This window comes from Siphateles boraxobius, unplaced genomic scaffold, assembly GCF_051911475.1.
Source record: "Siphateles boraxobius isolate OS27281-9 unplaced genomic scaffold, OSU_SipBor_1 18, whole genome shotgun sequence".
Classification (NCBI taxonomy): domain Eukaryota; kingdom Metazoa; phylum Chordata; class Actinopteri; order Cypriniformes; family Leuciscidae; genus Siphateles; species Siphateles boraxobius.
In genome coordinates, this window is record NW_027508788.1 from 3,371,267 (window position 1) to 3,394,339 (window position 23,073).

At 41.3% G+C, this 23,073-nt stretch overlaps 1 protein-coding gene across 2 annotated transcripts in view; it reads right to left on the reverse strand.

Annotated features, from left to right (window-relative positions):
* The window catches only part of LOC143740803 (dynein axonemal intermediate chain 1-like), a 40,325-nt gene that overhangs the window by 4,769 nt on the left and 12,483 nt on the right, over window positions 1-23,073 (reverse strand). For both annotated transcript variants that reach the window (XR_013204902.1, XM_077232853.1), the window contains exons 16-18: window positions 18,186-18,285; window positions 15,333-15,515; window positions 3,575-3,685 (exon numbers count right to left, since the gene is read on the reverse strand). Coding sequence is in view for 1 of the 2 variants with exons in the window: in XM_077232853.1 (XP_077088968.1) it covers window positions 3,605-3,685; window positions 15,333-15,515; window positions 18,186-18,285 (364 nt within the window). In the remaining variant the exon portion in view is untranslated. The remainder of the gene's footprint in view (window positions 1-3,574; window positions 3,686-15,332; window positions 15,516-18,185; window positions 18,286-23,073) is intronic.

Genomic DNA, 23,073 nt, shown 5'->3' on the forward strand with positions numbered 1-23,073 from the left:
GTTCCTATCCGACAATTCCAGCGGAAGTTAGTGTTGCTATGATACTTTTAAACAAACCTGAATTCTTATCGCTATAAAATCATTATTTATTTTATTAAAAGTTATGTCTTTTTTTTATTTTCATGATTTGCTAACGTTATTAGGGCAGTTAATACAATTAAATTGTAGGCAGACATCGAACTAAATGTGATATAGTGGTATAAATTATACCACTATATCACATTTTTTAGCCGACCTGACATGTCAACGTCCTGAGCAACTTTAATCATACAGAGAGATCATACAGAACTGACAGAATTAACCTTTCTAATCTCTCCGCCATTTTTGTTCTACCCGCTTCCGACGCTTTTCACTGTGTAGTACGACGTCCTTTGGGGGCGTATTGCGTATTACGTAGCTGATTTCAACTGCCAGTGTGAAGGCGGCGTAAGCTAACATTTAACGTTAGCCTACTATATCTAAACACAATAAATAAATAAATTGAAATGATGTCTGATTGCTATGAGTGAAATTAGTGGCTTTTGTTACAAATTCGTGTTATTAAGAGTTAGTTTGCCCAGGAGATTGCAGCAATCTTCCACTAGATTATGGCTCATTTTTCATGTTACCACCATGAATGAAACTAAGAATTGTACATCTTTACACTGAATTTGACCTAACGTTGCTGAGGGTCTGAGGTCCCCTAATGAGAAGAAAATATATTTCCCTATACAGGTCCTTCTCAAAAAATTAGCATATTGTGATAAAGTTCATTATTTTCCATAATGTAATGATAAAAATTAAACTTTCATATATTTTAGATTCATTGCACACCAACTGAAATATTTCAGGTCTTTTATTGTTTTAATACTGATGATTTTGGCATACAGCTCATGAAAACCCAAAATTCCTGTCTCAAAAAATTAGCATATTTCATCCGACCAATAAAAGAAGTGTTTTTAATAAATAAATAAAAAAGTCAATCTTCAAATAATTATGTTCATTTATGCACTCAATAGTCAATACTTGGTCAGGAATCCTTTTGCAGAAATGACTGCTTCAATGCGGCGTGGCATGGAGGCAATCAGCCTGTGGCACTGCTGAGGTGTTATGGAGGCCCAGGATGCTTCGATAGCGGCCTTAAGCTCATCCAGAGTGTTGGGTCTTGCGTCTCTCAACTTTCTCTTCTCAATATCCCACAGATTCTCTATAGGGTTCAGGTCAGGAGAGTCGGCAGGCCAATTGAGCACAGTAATACCATGGTCAGTAAACCATTTACCAGTGGTTTTGGCACTGTGAGCAGGTGCCAGGTCATGCTGAAAAATGAAATCTTCATCTCCATAAAGCTTTTCAGCAGATGGAAGCATGAAGTGCTCCAAAATCTCCTGATAGCTAGCTGCATTGACCCTGCCCTTGATAAAACACAGTGCACCAACACCAGCAGCTGACATGGCACCCCAGACCATCACTGACTGTTGGTACTTGACACTGGACTTCAGGCATTTTGGCATTCCCTTCTCCCCAGTCTTCCTACAGACTCTGGCACCTTGATTTCCGAATGACATGCAAAACTGAGCAACAGTCCAGTGCTGCTTCTCTGTAGCCCAGGTCAGGCGCTTCTGCCGCTGTTTCTGGTTCAAAAGTGGCTTGACCTGGGGAATGCGGCACCTGTAGCCCATTTCCTGCACACGCCTGTGCACGGTGGCTCTGGATGTTTCTACTCCAGACTCAGTCCACTGCTTCCGCAGGTCCCCCAAGGTCTGGAATCGGTCCTTCTCCACAATCTTCCTCAGGGTCCGGTCACCTCTTCTCGTTGTGCAGCGTTTTTTGCCACACTTTTTCCTTCCCACAGACTTCCCACTGAGGTGCCTTGATACAGCACTCTGGGAACAGCCTATTTGTTCATAAATTTCTTTCTGTGTCTTACTCTCTTGCTTGAGGGTGTCAATGATGGCCTTCTGGACAGCAGTCAGGTCGGCAGTCTTACCCATGATTGCGGTTTTGAGTAATGAAACAGGCTGGGAGTTTTTAAAAGCCTCAGGAATCTTTTGCAGGTGTTTAGAGTTAATTAGTTGATTCAGATGATTAGGTTAATAGCTCGTTTAGAGACCCTTTTCATGATATGCTAATTTTTTGAGACAGGAATTTTGGGTTTTCATGAGCTGTATGCCAAAATCATCAGTATTAAAACAATAAAAGACCTGAAATATTTCAGTTGGTGTGCAATGAATCTAAAATATATGAAAGTTTAATTTTTATCATTACATTATGGAAAATAATGAACTTTATCACAATATGCTAATTTTTTGAGAAGGACCTGTATATGAATGATTAATATGAATGAAATGGTTTAACAGCTCACAGGCATAAATGGTTTAAAATATACAGAATAATATATGGTGTTAATATATTACAATATATTGAATAATACATTATATATTTTTTAATATATGAAAATTCCTTATGTATGTAAATTTTATATTCAGTAATACACCTCATCATACAGGGATTAAAGTTATCCGTAGCTACGAGAGTCTACGACGGATTTCTGTCAATATCAGGGTTCCCCCCCTGTCCTTGTGTCTTAAATTCACTTTTCATAATTTTAAGGCCGTAAATATCCTTACATTTATCAAATAGTGTAATAAATGTCTTAATTTTAGTTTGAATGGGATGGACAAGGTGTTCATTCTGCTGAGGGGGATGTGATAAAGCCTGGAGTGGAGCAAAAGCCCATTCCTCTCTGCACTCTAAGCGTGCTGTCATCACTTCGCTCCTGATCCACTCCGAGTTTTCCAGTCCCACTCACGGGAAAAACTGCTCCGTGTTTACACAATTTAAAAGTTATTCTAATATGTTTATTTTTGTATATCACAAACGTCTGAATTTATAATACTATATGTAACGGTTTGGAAAGTATTCTACACGTTTAATAAATGTTCCAGATGCCCTTGCTTGCACAAGTAAACAGCAGGCTTGGCAAAGCGCACCCAGGAAAAAAAGGGAAAGAAAGTTACAGAAAACAACTTCTACAAACAATTTTAAATTGCCAACAGTTAATAATAATAAATAAAAGTGCATGACGTGCAAATCGGATAACAATCAAGTGCAATATAAACATGTTTTGTCAGGGCATCACTCCCTAACCCCGGCATCAACACTCAATTTCAACATCTGATTCCTCCTTTACACGTGTCTGGCGTGATTTAACTTCTCCCCAGTTGTTCCATGAAAACACGGAAAGCTGTGAAGTGATAAATAGGGTTGTTTCTTCTTTGGGTTGAAACATAAAAAGGTACGCAACAGGACGGACCGCTTTTAGTCTCCGCATTTGTCCTCCGACTGCAACTGCTAGCGCTTTCACCAGAAAAGAGTTTACCCTACTTCCGGTCTTGGTGGCGATTTTTGTGAAATAGGCCTAAAAATTTTGAAAAGGTTTGAGTGCTGTTACTGCGCAAATATCATAGCCTTTTCCAGCCGTGCGATATTTGCCCTCAGCCAATCAGATTCAAGAAACAGATAGAACTGTTGTGTGTGTAATAAGAGTGTATATAACACACACATATATACACACACACGGTTTTCCTGGTCTTACTCTGCCTCAGTTCAAATGACTCTTGCCAGGTTATCTCAGCGAGCTCAACAGTTGCTCCATCTTTGCTATTTCCACCTCCGGTCCCTTTGGCAACTCCTGACCCTTCTTCTCCTGCAGAGCAAAAGAGAAAAATGAAGAGAATGAGATGAGTCAGCTGCTGTTAGTGAGAGAACTGACCCAGGGTTGCCAGTAACAATCACAAACACTTCTCAGTGTGAAGCTCTCATTTAAATGTTTCCATCTCGACTGGCTGAGGTAATGAGAGAGGTGTTAGCAAGGTGTTATTTCCTCTGTGTGCTGTAGCGGAAAAACGCCACCATCAGAGACTCGCTTTAATCTCGCTTGACATTTTGTCTGAGATGATTACAGTGACACATTGTTTCCTTGGAGGAGAATAATCAAACATCACTATGTATGCTGACCATACCAACACCGTAATGAACTAAACCAGACCAGACCAGCTTCTCAAAAGAGAAATTAACTTGCTCCAATTAAACGCTTTCCAGTTCCTGTCAATAATTAGGCAAAATTTAAGCAATCATGAGTCTGATAATCACTGCAAGAACATCTGCTAAATTTGCTCTGCAGAATGCTAATGTTCAGATATCCACAGAGCTGTAGTGGAAGGATCTTCAATGAGCTATAATAAGTAGCTCAAGGTTACAGCTATTCATAGAATCCATCAAATCCTAACCAGGGAGCGCTGTTAGGGAAAAAAATTTGAGAGAGTGAGATATGTCAAACAAAGGGACTTAAGCATTTAGGGAAAGACGGGATGTTTTTTTGCTAGAGAGAACTTGTCTTCATGCTAGTATTTGCCTTAGTTTCAACAGAGGAAAATATACAGTACATAAACAGCAAAAATGAAGGGGTGACACCACAACGCATTTACAATGTAGTAAATACATGAAAGAAAGTTAGAAATGTGGAACTTTTTTAAAGGTGAATTTTACATAGTTTTTTTTTTGTATTTGCATAGATTTTAAAAATACCAAATCCCCCCAAAACTGCACAAATGTAGAGTAAAAACTGAGTGATATATTTGCTTTAAAAAATTACATTATTATGTTACAAAATCACATTTTAATGTCTGGGGTCTGTGGAGACAACAAACATCCTGAGTGTCCACCCCAAACGAACAGCACATAATGGTTAGGTACTACAGTGCATCTAATCCTCATGGACTGCAACAGATTTGCCAGTTCTTGATGTGAGATGTTACCAAGACACTTGTAAGTTCTCGAACACATTTGGGTAGACACGTGGTTTAACACGTGGTTTGGCACTGCTAGGAGGATCAGCTGTCCTCCTTCCTGTCTCCCTGTGTCACTGTCTTAGACGTCTTACATTACAGACGCTGCAGTTTAATGCTCTGTTCACATCTGCAGTCCTCATGCCTCCTGCAGCAGGACTATGACATGTTCACACAGGTGATCAGGGACCCTAAGCATCTTTCTTCTGGTGTTTTTCAGAGTCAGTAAAAAAGTTCGCTTTAGTGTCCTAAGTTATTGGAACTGTGATATCTAGCGCTTGTGAACTGTTAGTGTCTTATGGACCGTTCACAGGCGCATTTACAATAATTGTTCATGGTTCACTGAACAAGCATGTTCAAAAAACATTGTTCAAGCCCTTTCCAATAAAGATCTGTAAAGCTCCGTGGTTCGGGTCCCGCTCGTGCTGAGGCAGAGCGGTGACACGCATCATGGGGTTCCCAGATAGAGCTCGCCGATAGCCTTGAGAAGGGGATAACCCTCTCGGCTGACGAGGTTGAGCTGCAGATGGAGGATTTCTCTCCTCCGCCTAGCCCAGCGAGTGCTCTTCAGGATGAGCAAGATGAGGGTGGTGTTATTCCTGAACCCTCTCAGGCACTCTGCCCTGTGTATGCAGAGCTGGTGGATGTTATGGATCGCTCTGTGGGCAGGCTGCGGTTGCCTTGGCAGCGCAATAGGGGAGAGGTCGCTCGCGTAAGGCTTGACGATCGGTTTCTCCCCAGCCATAAACCACAAGCTCAGGTGAGCCTTCCATTTCTTCCTGATCTCCATATGGAGATCGAAAGGGCATGGAAGAACCCATATTTGGCCCGTATATTTGGCCTGATGTTGAGGGGATAGGGGAACATGGGTATGTGTCGATACTGCCAATCGATGAGACGTTTGCGAACTATCTCACGTCTGGGTGAGCATCGACACTAAGAGCTCCAACCCTGCCATCTAAACCACTTAAGCCAACATCTCGCTTGAATGTCAGAGCATACTCGGCAGCGGGTCAGGCCGGTGCTGCCCTGCACACCATGGAGGTGCTGCAGGCGTACCAGGCTGATCTGCTGGGGGATCTTGACCAGGGGGCAGGGATGTACCCTGAGGTGGTTGCTTAGCTGCGCCGCACCACTGATATTGCTCTCCAGGCCACGAAGCAAACTGCTGCTGCGATCGGCCGGTCAATGGCAGCAATGGTGGCCACGGAGAGACATCTGTGGTTAAACCTGGCTGACATCGGGGAGAAAGAGAAGGGCTTTCTCCTCGATTCGCCGGTTTCACCCTCTGAACTTTTCAGCATCTCTGTGGGGGCTGAGTCAAAGTTCAGAGAGGCGAAGGCGCGCTCAGTGGCTTTTAGGACCTGCATACCGCTGAGATCCGCATCCACGCCCAGACAAGCGGGAGGACCTGGCCCCTCACGGTCTGAGGACCATAGACAGGACCAGAGAACCAGTGTCGCCTCTCGTGCGCCCCCTCCATGGAGGAGTAGGTCACAGAGAAGGCGAGACTCCCGCAAGAAGAGGGATCTGAGGAAGGTGATCCAGCACAAACGTGCACAGCGTCGGTGATGGATCACCTTCCCTGAGGGCGTGATTAAAAAAACGCAGCCTTCTCCTCTCTTCTCCGACTCCCAGGCGCTTCTTAAATCAGGCCTGAGGTTGGGCCCATGGTGAGAACAATGTTCTGATGGCCGCCTTGGCTTAGTTTGTGAGGGGGCCTCTTTCAGGTATGTGAAAGGCTGTAGACCCCATGTTCACAAAGAACTGTTTGGTGAGTCTTCACTTCGCACGCCGCAGGTGAGCTGAGTTGGTCTTCTTTAGGAGTAATTTTTGTGTGCAACTAACACTAAAATGTATCTCTCTACAGACCTCGTTTCCTGTATAGAGTTATGGGGTCATGTCTAATGTCGAAAGGTAAGAAAATAAATGTTTTTCTTAGGGCCTTGAAGTCCCCCTGTTAGGTGGCTAGAACGATAGAGAGAAGCACCAGTTGTTTGGGCTTCTTTTGTGAGTATGTGATGACTTCCCTTGTTGTCATGTGTAAGAAAGCGAGGTGTGCCACCGCTCATTCTAGCTGTAAAACTATGTTTATAGCTTAGGCTTCTTCTCATGGTGAGAGCATTTGAGGCCGACGCTCTTTCATTTGAAATATGTTATCAGCAGAGAGTTAAGTGGCAGAACGTCATTCTAGAAATAAGAATGGGAATGTTTATGCTACGGCTTGTTTTGTCTAGTGTTAGCCCTGGGGCTATTAGCCACCTCAGGGTAGAGTAGTTGGTCTCGCTCTAAAAAAAGTGGCGTATGTTGTACTCCCCTTGCTTAACACCCTGCACTTTTGCTGATTACACTGCCATGGGCAATGTGATTAGGTACCAGGGTGCTGTAGGCGCTGTGTAAACAGCTTATCTGCCAACGAAGGCTGTGCTGTTAGGTAGTAGGCCTCAGCAGGCCTCGTTGACTGGGCAGTCCCTAAGAGGGCGCTGTAGGCCAGCTTACCTCAGGTGGTTACCCTTAGTAGTTCGGGCAGTAGACTCACTGATGGGTAGTAGGCTTTAAACAGGCATTCTCGGAAGGGAGTCCTAACGTTGTGGGACATACATTATAGCTGTGACCAGGTAGCTAGCCTTGTTAGGCCTCCTGTGGGTGGCATCAATATTTGTTTTGGTGTAGTATGGTTCCCGACAGTATATGTTTGTAGCAGAATAGACTAGCTATCAGCCAGTAGGCCCTATTAATCCTCCCTGAATGCGAGTCCCCAACAGTATGGGTAAATTGTCTGACAGCACTGACACTCAGGCCTAGTAGGCCTCTCATCCTCAAAGTGGGTTTCGAATGTCGGGGTACACAGACAGCCGTGCTATTGGTCAGGTCTGGCCTTAGCAGGCCTTCCTGTCCCTGAGTAACCCAACATGGAGTGCTCGGCTGTTAATTTTCACTGGCCAATCAGACAGTTGGCTTCAGTGGGCCTCTCTGAGGCTAGCCCCAATAATGATCAGCCAAATAAGATTTGCCACTGTACGATTGGCTGTTTTAGGCCTCCCCAGAAGGCAAACCCCCAACAGCGTGGGTAATTTTTGCCAGCTAACATGACCACTGTCAGGCGGTTGACCTTGAAATTAGGCCACCATGAAAGCTCAGTTTTTAAGCAACTGTACAGCTAACCTGACTGGCTATCAGGTAGTAGGCCTCACCAGGCCTCCCTGAGGGCTAGGTAACCAAGTTTCTGGTAATTGAGTCATGTCCATCTTGCGTAACTCAACTTCTTGATTTATTCTACTCTTTTCCACTTCCAAGAGCAACAATTCCTTCTGCTCTTTTCAAACGACAGTGATAAAGGAATACAAACAGGAATATTACTTTCTCCAGTAACACTTAAAGGTCTCTCTGATTCAGATACAAGAATGCCCAAATCAATAAGAGCAGCTTTAACAACAAATCCTACTCCCTCCTTTAAACTCTTTTCTTTAGTGGTATGGCTGATTTCATACTTTTCTGCTACTTCCAATAACTTTTTTAAAAAGCTTATTAAAGCTCTCATCAGGATACTCCAAAAACTCATCTAATAACGTAGTCATCTTAAAAAGCAAAAATTTTTATATATATATATATATATATATATATATATATATATATATATTAGTGCTGGGCAACAAGTACAATTTCAATAATCGCGATTAATCGCATGATTTTCTTGCGATTAATCGCATTGTTATGCGCAAAATTGAATAATGACTTCTAAAGTAGTGTATTGCGCACTTTTGATATAAAATGTACTGCTATATACACAAAAGTGCAATAACTTTAAACAAATAAGGTGCTTTTATACCAGCAGTATTCCCTTTACACAGTAATCTCAAATCTCAACTTAAACATTAATGTAATCAAATCAAATATTTAAACAAAGCTATTTGCCACTGCCAGGGCATTACATTTTATCTAGTTTGTTAAAACGATTCCAGTTTTCTTGTTTTTTTTTCTGAACAGGTATCAACAGGTATCTTTTATCAGGGAGCAGCAGAAACATATCTGTAGTAGTGATCATGACCTCTGGACTACTACATAGACTAAGTCGACCAACGTTACTTATAGTAGCTTAGGTTTGGTCATGCCATGGTTTCCCACGTAAGATTACATTAAACAAGAGTAAAAAAACAATTTATACTTTATACTCACGCCGTAGCTGTGTAGCGCGCGTACACTTCGGCGTACCCTGACGTTCACCTCTCCAAAAATGTAACGTCAATTCTACGCGTACCGCAAGCGCTGTGATTGCTAGAACCGTTCCCTGGGTTTCACATGCTCCCTCTGCATGTGTAATTGCGCGTCAACGCGGACAACGACGCAGAGATATAATTGAAAACCAACGCGTAGTCTATAGCGTATAGTCTTTGGTGTAAGTCCGACGCAGGAGTATAAATCAGCCAAGAATGAGGTGAAGTGGTCGAGCACAAGGTGCAGCGACAAGCGGGTGCGTTCCTGTGAAACTGTTGCGGTCATACTCGCCTCACGCACGCGCCCGCTCGTTGCCGAAGTTGAATTGTCTATAACTCTTTATAAAGTACGCGCAGCACAAATCATTAGAAGAGAGACTGATCCTCGGCTAATCTAAATAGTTATTATCTATAGGTTTTATAGGTACTATCCATAGGTTTTATAGGTACTATCCATAGAGCGCCTGTCATTCACTCGCGGAGCGCAACCCTTTAACTGTTCACCAGAGAGAACCTGCCTCTCTCCACTGCTTGTTTGGGTGGGTTATTTGCTGGCTGACCAACATCCCACCCCTCCTGTGATCATGGTTTGACTGTAGGCCTATGTGTATTCAGAGCCAGTGATCAACGGACTTTCAAAATAATAATAAAAAAAAACTGCGTTAACGTGCGATAAAAAAATTGTCGGCATTAATTAATAAATACGTTAACGCGATAATAACGCGTTAATTGCCCAGCCCTAATATATATATTTTTTCAAACTTCACATTTAGTGACATTCCCCACTACCTATATAAAATACTAGCTCAAACCCAAGCTTCGTGCTTCCACCAAGGGCTAAGTGACTTAGCACTCTAATACCGACAATACAGACCCCTCTCGGACAAACCAGAGAGAGACTGTACAGCGGTTGATTACATAATTCTAGGGGTATCAGAAAGTGCAATAATAAATTTTATGCCATCTGAAATGTCCCAAAATGCAGACAGATGCTAGATTCCATTTAATGAGGAAACAAGAGGCCAGCCATAGATGAGGTCACCTCTCCGTACGCCGCCCTCCATGCACGGAACCGAAACACATATATCTCCACCTTCTAATTTGAATCAGGTGTTCCTCATCTCCGCTGTCACCTACAAACCCAAGAAATACAAAGAAAACTAAATACACCAACACCCATAACACAGGTTTCACCAGGCCTCCCTGGGCGAGATCCCAAGTATCGACTCTAGATAGCCAACCTTCTGTTATCAGGTAGTAGGCCTCTGCAGGCCTCCCTGAGGGTGAGCTCCCAAGTATGGGCTCTAGGTAGCCAGTGCTATGGTTATGAGGTAGTAGGCCTCACCAGGCCTCCCTGTGAGTGGTTTCCCAGTGATACTATGTTCTGGCAACTGTGGCCGCTTTCCTATCAGTTCAGCTGGCCTTAGCAGGCAGCTTCTGAAGGCGAACTTGCACCCTAGCACGAATAAAGTGTTCACTTTCTGCTACTGGTTCCCTCCTGGATCCTCACCATCTAGCCTACAGCCTAGTTTGCCTACCAGGCAGGCCATGTGCTCCCCCCACTGAGGGTCACTATTACCCCTGTCCACTAAGGCAGTGCTGGTGCTGGTTCGGGCTAATGTTAGCTTTAAAATCATCCGCTGGACGCTTTATTAGTCTTTCTACATGGGTTTAGTTAGTGATCAGGCTATAATTAGACCACGTTGGCTATGTAATCGCTGACAACCGGGACAATTTCATAGTGGTTGGTGTAAACCGGGACATTTTAGCGCCCTGACACGACAGTTTTTTCTCTGGACTCTGGACACACAACTCAAAATCGGGTGTGTCCTGGTCAAACCGGGACGTCTGGTCACCCTATGTTAAAAACTCAACATTAATTTCATAACTTATAATTCCCTTTATGAGCAAGAGTATATGTAGTTCTCCCTTGCTGTTATGGTTGTCATGACACGTTGCTAGGAAAACAGAGGTAGCCCTACTCTGGCTCTACAGTCTGTGGAAAAATCAAGCTGGTTCTTAGATAATTGGCAAATAGAACCAGCACTGAACCGGAATAAGCACCAGCCTCCAGGACAAGCACCTGGTTATCATTGGTGGAAAAGAGATATATGAGTACTCAGCCTCCTGAGTCTGGTCAGACGGTCGTAGGCATCTCGTGAAGCCTCCCAGTTAGATCAGTCCTTATGCCTTTTCAGGCCTCCTTAGTGCGAAGAACTATAACTATTGAAACATAAGTGCCGGGTAGATCCGTGGATCGAGCAGACAAACTCCCCTCGCTAGCAAGGGTTGTAAGCACTATGCTGAGTCATGGTCTCCGGGATACCCCGTCTCTGAGATCTGGGCCGAGTGGTTCACTGCCAGCTTCACAGTCCCTCGGGTTGAATACCTTACCTAAAGGCAAGTGTCCAGAGGCTCTGTCTCCGGACAGACAGGAAGTTTGCCAGACTAAAGTGTGCAATGTAAGTAACACTAGGTCAGGCCTTCCTGCTGGCATTTCTGGCAGTACGTTCCCCCGAATAGTGACTGGCTGGGGTTCCCTTGGGTTCCCTAGCCACATGCCCTAGAAGGGACCCCTTCTAATTTGAAGCTGTGGACTTGGCCCTTGAGCAGGCCCAGGTAAGCCTCTCATTAAACTAGGTTTATGGAGAATTTCCCGTGAAGCACATAGCTTGGGCCAAGTTCGTGACTCTCCTGTTCGAACTCGTTCATCAAAATGAACAAATCTTTTTTTGAGTCATTTTGTTCGCTGAATGAACGAAATGACTCGAAAAAAGATTTGTTCATTTTGATGAACGAGATCGAACACGAGAGTTACGAACGTGCATCACAGAACAGAGCAAGGCGAGCATTTGTGCTTATAAAACTTAAACTTTATTTATTTTTGAAATGACCGATCGTTTCGCAAGATAAATTGTGCTGGAATCCTCACATCAAAAATTTGTGCATGAAGATGGCCAGGATTATTGGTATATTGAGTAAAACCAGATACATATTGAACAAAAATACATTACATACTATGTACTGCTCACTTATTTTGCCATATATGTTATACTGTGTGGAAGTTTGGGGAAATACCTATAAAGTAATTTACAAAATATTTGCACACTACAAAAAAAGAGCAATCAGGATAATAAATCATACTGGGTGGGTATTATGAGCACACTAATCTTTTGTTTTTAATTCAAATTTGTTAAAATTTATGGACATTGTTACATTTAAAACTGCTCAATTTATGTTTAAAGTTAAAGAAAATAATTTACCAGGTAACATAAGTGCATTGTTTAATGAAAGAGATGGGGGATATCATCTAAGAGGATATTGTATGTTCAAACAACCTCTTGTGCGAACTGCTATTAAAAACATGTGTATATCAGTTTGTGGGGTAACCATATGGAATGGACTGGATAATGACATCAAACAGAGCCATAATATCATTCGGTTCAAAAATAGATTAAAGAAATCATTATTAGACCAATATAGATAAGCATAGATTGAAACACAGGACTAAATCTGCAATGTGAAAGTATTGTGGTTAAGGTATTGTTGTGAGTTATGTAAGATCTGAGAAAAATGTATGCTGTAACTGCGTATTTATTTGCTTTGTAATATTATTATTTTTGTTAAATAGGGGCAGGTTTAAATAAGCTAATTGCTTCTGCCTGCTCCTTCTCAAACTAATTTTCATTTATTTATTTTTATTTATTTATTTTTATTTTGTGGTTTTAACTATTGTTTTGTTTATTGTGTATCTATGTTGATTGTTTGAGATAAATAATAAAGAAAGAAAGAAAGATAAGATCCTTATGCATCGTCTGGTGTCATTTAAAGCCATTTGAAGCTGCACTGAAACTGTCATTTGGACCTTGGACCGTTTGGTACCCAGTGAAGTCCATTATATGGAGAAAAATCCTAGAATGTTTTCATCAAAAACCTTAATTTCTTTTCGACTGAAGAAAGAAAGACATGGACATCTTGGATGACATGGGGGTGAGTAAATTATCAGCAAAAGTTTTTTAAAAAGTGAACTAATCCTTTAAGTGGCTCTCTTGCCAAGAGGACTTCTAATGTTCATTGTAATTGTGGTCAATGTCTGATGCAAAACTGCAGAGTTTTCTGAGAAGTGGCTGACTGTTAGGACTGTTGTGGACTGAAATAGATTCGAAAATAAATCAGCAGCTGAGACAGCAAACTGAGGGCTCAGGAAAGAATACTGACCCGACTATACATGCGGTGAATCTAAAACAGTGATTAAATAGAGAACTGACTACAGGATTACTATGGATACTCTGATTGATAAGTCACCGGCACAAAGAGACATGGTGGAAAAAAGCATTTTGAAGGCTTATGTGAGGTGAGATATGTGTGTGTCGGTATAGTGTCCTGACCTGGGAAACAGCTGACTGATTCTATTGAGTTTGGAACATGCTGCTCTCAGTCACCGTTTCAGACACCACCCCATGGGTCCCACCATTGCTTTAACATATAGACAGGTATACATGTCTGGCTTCAGTGAGCATTGACCAATACTCACATTAGTATTGTAATATCATCACAGTCCTTCATTATAGTCACAATCTATTATATAATTTGTTTTTGTTTCCTTTATTTTGTGATACTATTTTGAAGTATTTGATTTGTATTGAGATGTTTCATCCCCCCTCTATTTTTGCTCATGAAGAAACATAATTTATATAAGATATTTCAAATTATTTCATAAATAAAAATAAAATATATATTTCAAATAATTTATCCTACCTCATTTCAATATCCAGCGACAACTATAAGTAATCCATTCATATTGACCTCACAAAGAATGTAAACAGGCCCTGTTTTGCCTTCAAAACTATATATCAGCCAGCAATATATCAGCCAGATAACAGTTAACCAAAAGCATCGTGAGCACAAGTACATCACAGAATCCTTTGGCTGTAATGGTCTCTACAATTTACTCAGACTTACAATGTGTAGTTTTGACTATCTGAATTGAACAGTTTTGCATATTTTCATATATTTGCTCTTCCCCAATGTAGAACTTAGTCTTTGGGGGTTGGGATCATCTATAATATAGTGGGGAACTGACTAGTTTGCCTGAACAATAGAAAATGGGGAAAAACAGTTTGGAAACAAAATTTTTTTTTTTTTTTGCAGTTTAGTTTTGTCCAAAAATAATCACTAATATCAGATGAAAATCAGCCTCTTGATGATAAGGCAACACTGAAATTTATGTCAGTTTTAAATTCATTAGCCCAGCCATCTAAGATCAGCCACTGCATCAGGGGAGTAAGTGTGCTCTTTCAGCGGTAATAATGACATTAGGTTGGGGAAAGCTGGTGATTAATGACTCTAGGAGACAGTGAATGCGTTGCATTACTGATGCTCATCAGTCATTATTAAAACACATTGCACTCCAGCAGCTTCTTACTTATCAAAAGCATTAGAGAACAGCAACTCTACCTGTGACACTGTGCATCATTAGAATTAACCATTTTAGTCAATAAGATAATCACAAAGAGAACATGTCCACACTGAGTACTGGCATCGATTGAAAAACTCTAAACAACAAATCAAACATTTCACAAGTTGAGCTGTCACAGACAACAGTTTGTCTGTGAGGCTGAAATTTTTTAATTACGAGCTGCCATTGTTATTTACTATCTATCTTAATAAGCTAAAGGGCTCGATAAATGATCAGTCAATGGGTTGGTTTCTTTAGATGCAGAACGGAAATTATGAAGAATACAAAAGATGATAATATGTGGGCGCTGAGTACTTTCACACACGGGTGCCACAAGATTAACAAAAAGAACCTAATCCATCATAGAACACTAACCAATTAAAATAACATATAGATGAATTGATAGTGGAAGAAAAAATAAAGCAGGAAAAAGGGGCTGCATGTATTAAAGACAGACTAAAGCAAATACAGAAAGTGGGAAATCTCATCAGGATAATTAGGTCATATATAGCAAGGGGTCAAGTTTTGGCAAGTAAACACAGTTAGCCCCCAAATCCAAAAAAATTTTTTGAACAGTAGTATACATTTAAGGTGAAATTTATCATTTCTTGGTTGCTGAAATGGGCAGAGACAATTGGGAGTGTAAATTTAAAATGTCTGATTCAACCAATGGCGTCAGTTTGGGGGTGGAGCTACCTGATAAACACTCACAAAGATGCAGATATAGCATTTCAGCATATGAAGTATTCAGCACAGCAGTGATTGAAACAGCACTGATCAATTAAGCATGTGATTTCATTGGAAGCCTATACATAATATTAGTGCATCACTTACTTTAGGCTTCTTGCGGAGGTTGGGCGAGAGCTTGAGGCTGATGACATGGCCACGGTCATCGCCCACGATGATGATGGGATTGACAGGATTGAATTCGATATGCAGAAGCCTGGTCTTCTTGGACACCACTTTTTGTTGGCAGAGAGCCTCATATTTGTTGATGCTGAGGTCGAACACATGAACCTAAGAGAAAAAAATAGAAGAGGAACAGGAAGATTTAGTCTTTGTCATTAATACATGTGGAATCAGTTTATGTTTTGTTTTCAGTGTGAAGCAGACATTAGCACCTCTATAATTTATTCTCTTGCCTTGGCTGAGTGTCAGAAAGCCTAAGATGCATTTGAGTTTGTGTGCGCGCTTGCATTTCAATATATTCATTTGTATAAGCACAAGAATGCGTGTGACTGTGGAGGTGTAAGAATGCAGACCATCTGCTGTGGAGGATCGTATTAATTGTGTGATATTACTGTATATATAGCGAGGTAGTATAAATATGCAATAATAGATATATTTAAATGTATAATTAAATAAATTATTAAAATATATTTAAATGTATATGTCTCTCAGAAATGAAGATTAAGAATGAGTCTCTCTGAGGATGACAGCGCCCTAGGCGACAGATGAAGTCTGTGGATGACAGTATTTCATCTTCTGCAATATTCACTAGAAATTCACAAAAATCAAAATGATACAGATAGAGGAGGGAGTGAGGGATGGGTGATTATAATTCCCATCATCCTCATTGTCATTCATCATCTATCATGCTGCCCACCTAAGCATGGTCTCTGCTCTGGCAGATGAAAGACAGAGATGGGAGATTGGAGACACAGAACACAGGTTTGGATACTCATTAGTAAATATTTGTCAAGCAGATTGGCTCATAATTAGTAAGCGAGTGCGAATCTATCTTAACAGACCGATGATATTCTGGGCAGCTGACGCAGCGATGCAGAGGACACACACCACGTCAGAACTAATGATGCCATCTGTAACTGCAGGAGTAACACCAAATCTAACACAATATCTTTGGAGCTAAGAGCTTGAAGGAAGGAAGCCCCTTTAAAGATTAGCAATTGAGCGTTTTGGTCTGTGTTCTGTCATTTCAAGATATGTCAGCAATGTTTATTTTGTAGGTTTGCCTGTAATTAATGTCTTTATGGCATTTAGAAATAGCTGAGGCAGCCCACTGGCAGCAGAGATCTGGGGCTTCATTTATAAAACGTGCTGCAGGTATTTGTTCGCCATTCTCAAGAAAAGGATTTGGACGTTGTCTGGTGCTCTTTTAGTATATGCTACTGATATTAATTAGGGGGTGTTTGAAACCATTCAGGTGCACACAATGTCAAGATCATTTGCGATTTATAGATTTCACATCTGAAAGAGACTAGTATGCACATTTTGCTGAATCACAAGTACACACATTTGAAAATGATCTTAGATCAAATGTAGGACAGTTTTACAAATGAGGCCCCAGGGCCCATAGCAATTAGTACTATACTTGCATACATCAAATCACACAGAAGGAAGTCCAAAGCAAAGCCAGATCAGGTAGGATTACATTTAAAGTCAATGTCAGAGCAATAGAGCAGATGGTAGTACACATGATGCACGTGACATATTTTGAGCTGTTGTCATTATGTAATGGTTCGAATCAAGCCCTGAATCCTTTCGTTCTTTTACAAAAATTAGGCTGACATTTTTTACTTTACTTAGTTAGTTTCCATTGGAGGACAAATATCTACTATTCTAAGTGGAGGACATTTCTGCATTTTTTATTACATTAATGATAACAACAGTAACAGTTTCTGTCAAGACCTGACTAATATAGCCCCCTCCCCCCACGTTCATATTATAATTATTATTCTTATCATTATTATCATATCGATTAATAATTTAACTTTTGGTTTTATGTCTTTTTTAAATGAATGAGTAAATGTATGTTTATCATTATTGTTTGTTTCTAGAATACGACAACCCGACACATTTTTTTTTTTACATAATCTAAAACAGCACAGGATATTCTTCTAGACATTAATAAATACAAATAAATGAATTAAAGTAAGTAAATAAATAAACACATTGTACCATTGGAATGGCTGTAAAGCAGCATTCAAGTTGTTTGGTTTTGCTGGGGAACAGAGTGTGGTCTTTATTGGATCATGCTGTAATGGGCTTCCTGTAAAGGGCATGTGTAATTTAGCTTGTCGGAGTAACAGTGTTAGCAAGTGTTAGCAAATAACAGCAAAAGCCGCCATGGCACGGCAGTTCAAACCATTCGAGATGCCGAGACTTACAGGTGATGCCTGAAGCAGCCTTAGACAAGTGCTTGAGACCAGCTGTGTGATTTGAAACTAATTGCTAATGATGGGCCACAGGATAGATGTCGTGGCTTTTGACTCACACAAGCAGAGTGTGAGTGTTTGTGTGTGTTGGAGCTTACAGGTGAAGTCAAGCACTGTTGGAAAGACGTCCCACTGTCAGCCTTACTGTGTTTTATTAGCAATCATTAGATTCCCTCATAAGGGAGGGTGTGTGTGAATATGCCGTGTGTGAATCACACACTCCAAAGTTGATTGTTAATTTTTATGCTCAATTGACAGACAATAAGACGTGCACTGTGTGCCATGACAGTTACAAAGTTTAACTCATTGAAATTGAGACCGATTGGAAATCGGTTGCTTCTGGAGGAGGTGTTAGTGAGGCTAGTAAAGGGGCCTTCTAATGATTGTTATTATTAGAACAAGTGAACGGATGGATGGATGGATTATTATTTTTTGTTATTATTATTAAAATAGAATTTGAAGCCACATTTTACCATTGTGTTTGTATTTTAGTAGTCAGTTGGCTGTTTACCTTTCCATCATTGGTGATAGCAGCAAAGACAGTGGAGGAGTATGGAGCCCAGGCCACATCTGTCACTGAAGTTTTCAGTTCAAAAGTGAAAATGGGAGACCTGTGACAGACATGCATAGACATGAATGAAGAATACTTTAGATAAGCTACTATTCCTGCTCAGCTACTGTTCGGACGCTCTCGCTTACTGCTCCGCGCTTTGCTCTATCGCTTTTATATTTCTATATTTTATCTCCTTTTATCACCTAATTTTAACTTCAGCAAATCAGCACAGTGCTCAAACGTTTGGATTACTACAAAAAAAAAAAGCAGAATTATTTTATTCAACCAGCCTCCCACTGAAAGCTTACATTCCGGGGAAGAGAAAACAAAACTGCCTACATTCATAAGGATAAGAAAATGCCTCCTCTGGAATCTACTTGCTGCTCCAACTGCCACAGACTTTTACAAAGGATTGCAATTCTTGAAACAAAGTTAATTGCGGGACCACCAAACCAGACGGAACACACAACAGAGCTTCGTCATGGACGTCCTCAGCATACAGCCGGTGAGTCCCATGAATCTAGTCCTTCTCGACAGGCCATACTGAGTGTAGAGAAACAAGCCGATCGTTTTACTAATCGATGGCACAAACAGGGTGCGAGACCCAAAGGCACTCGAGACATCAGATTGTCACGAGCATCACATATTACTGCAGTAGCATCCTCTACCCCAGATACGGCTCTGACAAGGACTGCAAACACTGGTCTCCTACCACCGCCTATACATCTTGAGAACAGATTTGAAGTATTAATGAATGAGGAATCCCCAAATTTGATGAATGTGATCACACACAGACAGAATCAGCCAGTAGCTAACACTGATGCTAACTGGGGCTCAAGGTCGAGCAGACAGCGGCACTCAGCTCACAGCGCAGCCGGGCCCAGGACTCTGATAGTGGGCGACTCCGTAATCAGAAACATTAATAGCAGGGATACAACAACGTGCTGCCTTCCACAAGCAACAACATCTGATGTAAACAGGGAACTTCAGAACATTCTGATGAAACATAAGACTGCAAATCGACTCATCATTCATGTGGGGAAGAATGATATTCATAAAGAGCAGTCGGAACTTCTTAAAAAGGATTTCAATGAACTTTTTGAAACACTTAAAAGACTGAAAGTTCAAACATTCATCAGTGGACCACTCCCAGCAAGAGGAACAAACAGGTTTTCACGGTTGCTTGGGCTTAATACATGGCTGCAAAAAACCTGCAATATAAAAGGAGTGAACTTTATTGACAACTTCAATCTTTTCTGGAGTCAGAGGCAACTGTTTCAACAGGATGGCCACCACCCAAACAAACTTGGTTCAAGAGTGCTAAAGGACAATATCTACTTCTCCCTCCGTCATCCTTCTGCAATGTGTGCCAATCCACTCAACCTGAATGGCACACACACACCTGGATACAGTATGAATGACCACAGGATTTCACTTCAGCCCCTGAATGGACAAGCGGTTGACACATCACACAAGGACAGTGATAACACCACTCAGCCACAACAACCTCTGCTCACGGACACAATCTCAGCTGAGCCCTGCCCACAGAGCTCACCACAGACAGACTGTGACATACCAGCACTGCTCCAAGATACAGCACCCAAGGATGACTTTCTGGAAAACAGCCAGGGAAACCAGGACAGCACATTACAGCCTCCAATAACACCAGAGCAAAAATCACTCTCACTGGAAACATTATCACTCTCTCCAGCATCTCCACTTCTGTGCTTCTCAGAGAAAATGGAACAACTGGTGCACGCTGGAACTAGACTATCCCACTCTTTTGCTGCGAGCCCCCAGATACCAACCAAAAAACGCCAGGCCCCACAACCACCAAAGCCTACGGGCCCAGCTCGCCCTCCCCCTCCCCCTGTGAGAGCTCTTCGGCCTCTGCCACAGCGCCAGGGCCCACACCCTCCTCCAGCGGCTCGAGGTGAACCAAAAACAACTGATACCAGCTCTCAGTGATATGTGTCGGGTCCCCGCTATGATAACAATAACTTTCTCAAATGTTTACAGAACAAGCGGGAACCCAGTGTGCCTGTATCTTTTTCTATTGCTGTTCAATTACATGATAGAAAGTCTAAGGCCTTCAAAAGCCGTACAGCAAACCCATCTAATCTGGTGCCTATTACACGACATACCAAGATTGCTGTGGGGACAAAAAGTAAGACTGTTAAGTTAGCACTTTTAAACATCCGCTCACTTAAAAATAAATCACTTTTAGTCAATGACTTAATAACCACATACAACCTGGATTTTATGTTGCTAAATGAAACTTGGCTAGAAGAAAGTTGCAGTGCAACAGTCCTCAATGAAACAGCCCCTCCTAACTTTACTTTTATGAGTGTCTGCAGAGCTGTCAGAAGAGGCGGAGGTTTAGCTGCTCTTTATAAAGATGTCTATCAATGTAAGCAAATATCATTTGGGAATTACCCGTCTTTCGAATATCTGGGTATTGTGTTAAAAGGTGCTCCACGCATTTTACTTATCATTGTTTACAGGCCTCCAAAATACTCTCCAGCTTTTGCTGAGAACTTAACAGAACTGTTAAGTTCTATTTCCTCAGAGTTTGACTGCTTTGCCATTGCTGGAGATTTTAACATTCACATAGATAATGCAGAAAACAATATGGCAAAAGAAATCAAAACTGTTTTAAAAACTTTTGATCTGACTCAGCATGTACATGGAGCCACACATAATCGTGGACACACTCTAGATTTACTTATCAGTAAGGGTCTAAACATTTCATCAATTGTTATTAAGGATGTAGCACTGTCTGATCATTTTTGTATTTTCTTTGATATATTGATCTCTCCTGCCATTGAAGCTAGATCTGTGTCTGTCAAGAAGAGATGCTTAAATGAGAACACTAGTGTACTATTTATGAAGGCTATATCTTTAACACCAAGCATATCTGCTGACTCTGTTGATTTTCTCCTTGATTCTTTTAACTCAAAAGTTAAGAGTGTAATTGATGATATTGCTCCTGTGAAAGTCAGGAAGAAGAGTGGCAGACAAAAAGCACCTTGGAGAAACTCAACAGCAGTGCAAAATATGAAAAGACAATGCAGAAAAGCAGAGCGCATGTGGCGGAAGACAAAACTTGTAGTCCATTATAACATCTACAAAGACAGCATCCATGCTTTTAATAAGGAACTAAGCAAAGCTAGACAGACTTTTTTCTCGAATATTATAAACAGCAATATAAACAACACGCGCACTCTTTTTGCTACTGTAGAGAGACTGACAAACCCCCCAAGCCAGATTCCAAGTGAAATGCTCTCAGTGAGAAAGTGCAGTGAGTTTGCTTCTTTCTTCTCTGAGAAAATCAATAATATCAGAAAGGTGATCAGCACATCCTTGAGTTGCGCTGGTGTCAGGCAGATCAGACAACAGGACGAGAAAGTAGCCACTATGTCTGATTTCGAAGAAATTGATGGCAAAATTTTGGAAGAAACCGTACAGCAACTAAAAACATCAACCTGCGCCCTTGATGCACTTCCCACATCTTTTTTCAAAAATGTGTTACACAGCTTAGAAGCAGATCTCCTAGAAGTGGTAAATGCCTCACTTCTCTCTGGGAGTTTTCCGACCTCCCTGAAAACTGCTGTTGTCAAGCCCCTCCTGAAAAAGAGCAATCTGGATAAGACCATATTAAACAACTATAGACCGATCTCAAATCTTCCTTTCATAGGCAAGATCATTGAAAAAGTTGTCTTCAATCAGCTGAACAAATTCTTAAGCTCGAATGGATACTTTGACCATTTTCAATCTGGTTTCCGACCGCACCACAGTACAGAGACCGCGCTCATAAAGATAATAAATGATATTCGCTTAAATACTGATACAGGCAAATTATCAGTGCTGGTACTACTCGACCTCAGTGCTGCATTTGACACTGTCGATCACAAAATACTTCTTGACAGGCTGGAAAACTGGGTCGGGGTTTCTGGGATAGTCCTAAAATGGTTCAGGTCATACTTAGGAGGCAGAGGTTATTATGTGAGTATAGGAGACCATAAGTCTGAGTGGACATCCATGACATGCGGAGTCCCTCAAGGCTCAATTCTTGCGCCACTCCTATTCAACCTGTACATGCTCCCAATGAGCCAAATAATGAGAAAGAACCAAATCGCTTACCATAGCTATGCAGACGACACACAGCTCTACTTATCCCTATCGCCTAACGATTACAGCCCCATTGACTCCCTTTGCCAATGCATTGATGAAGTAAACAATTGGATGTGCCAAAACTTTCTTCAGTTAAACAAAGACAAAACTGAAGTCATTGCGTTTGGAAACAAAGATGAAGTTCTCAAGGTGAACGCATACCTTCAGTCTAGGGGTCAAACAACTAAAAATCAAGTCAGGAATCTGGGTGTGTCTCTGGAGTCAGACCTTAGTTTCAGTAGTCATGTCAAAGCAATAACTAAATCAGCATATTATCACCTGAAAAATATTGCAAGAATTAGATGCTTTGTTTCAAGTCAAGACTTAGAAAAACTTGTGCATGCTTTCATCACCAGTAGGGTGGATTATTGTAATGGACTCCTCACTGGCCTTCCCAAAAAGACCATAAGACAGTTGCAGCTCATACAGAACGCTGCTGCTAGGATTCTGAGCAGAACCAGAAAATATGAACACATCACACCAGTCCTCAGGTCTTTACACTGGCTGCCAGTTACATTTAGGATTGATTTTAAAGTATTATTACTGGTATATAAATCATTCAATGGCCTAGGACCTCAATACATTGCAGATATGCTCAGTGAATATAAACCCAACAGATCACTCAGATCATTAGGATCACATCGGCTAGAAATACCAAGGGTTCACTCTAAGC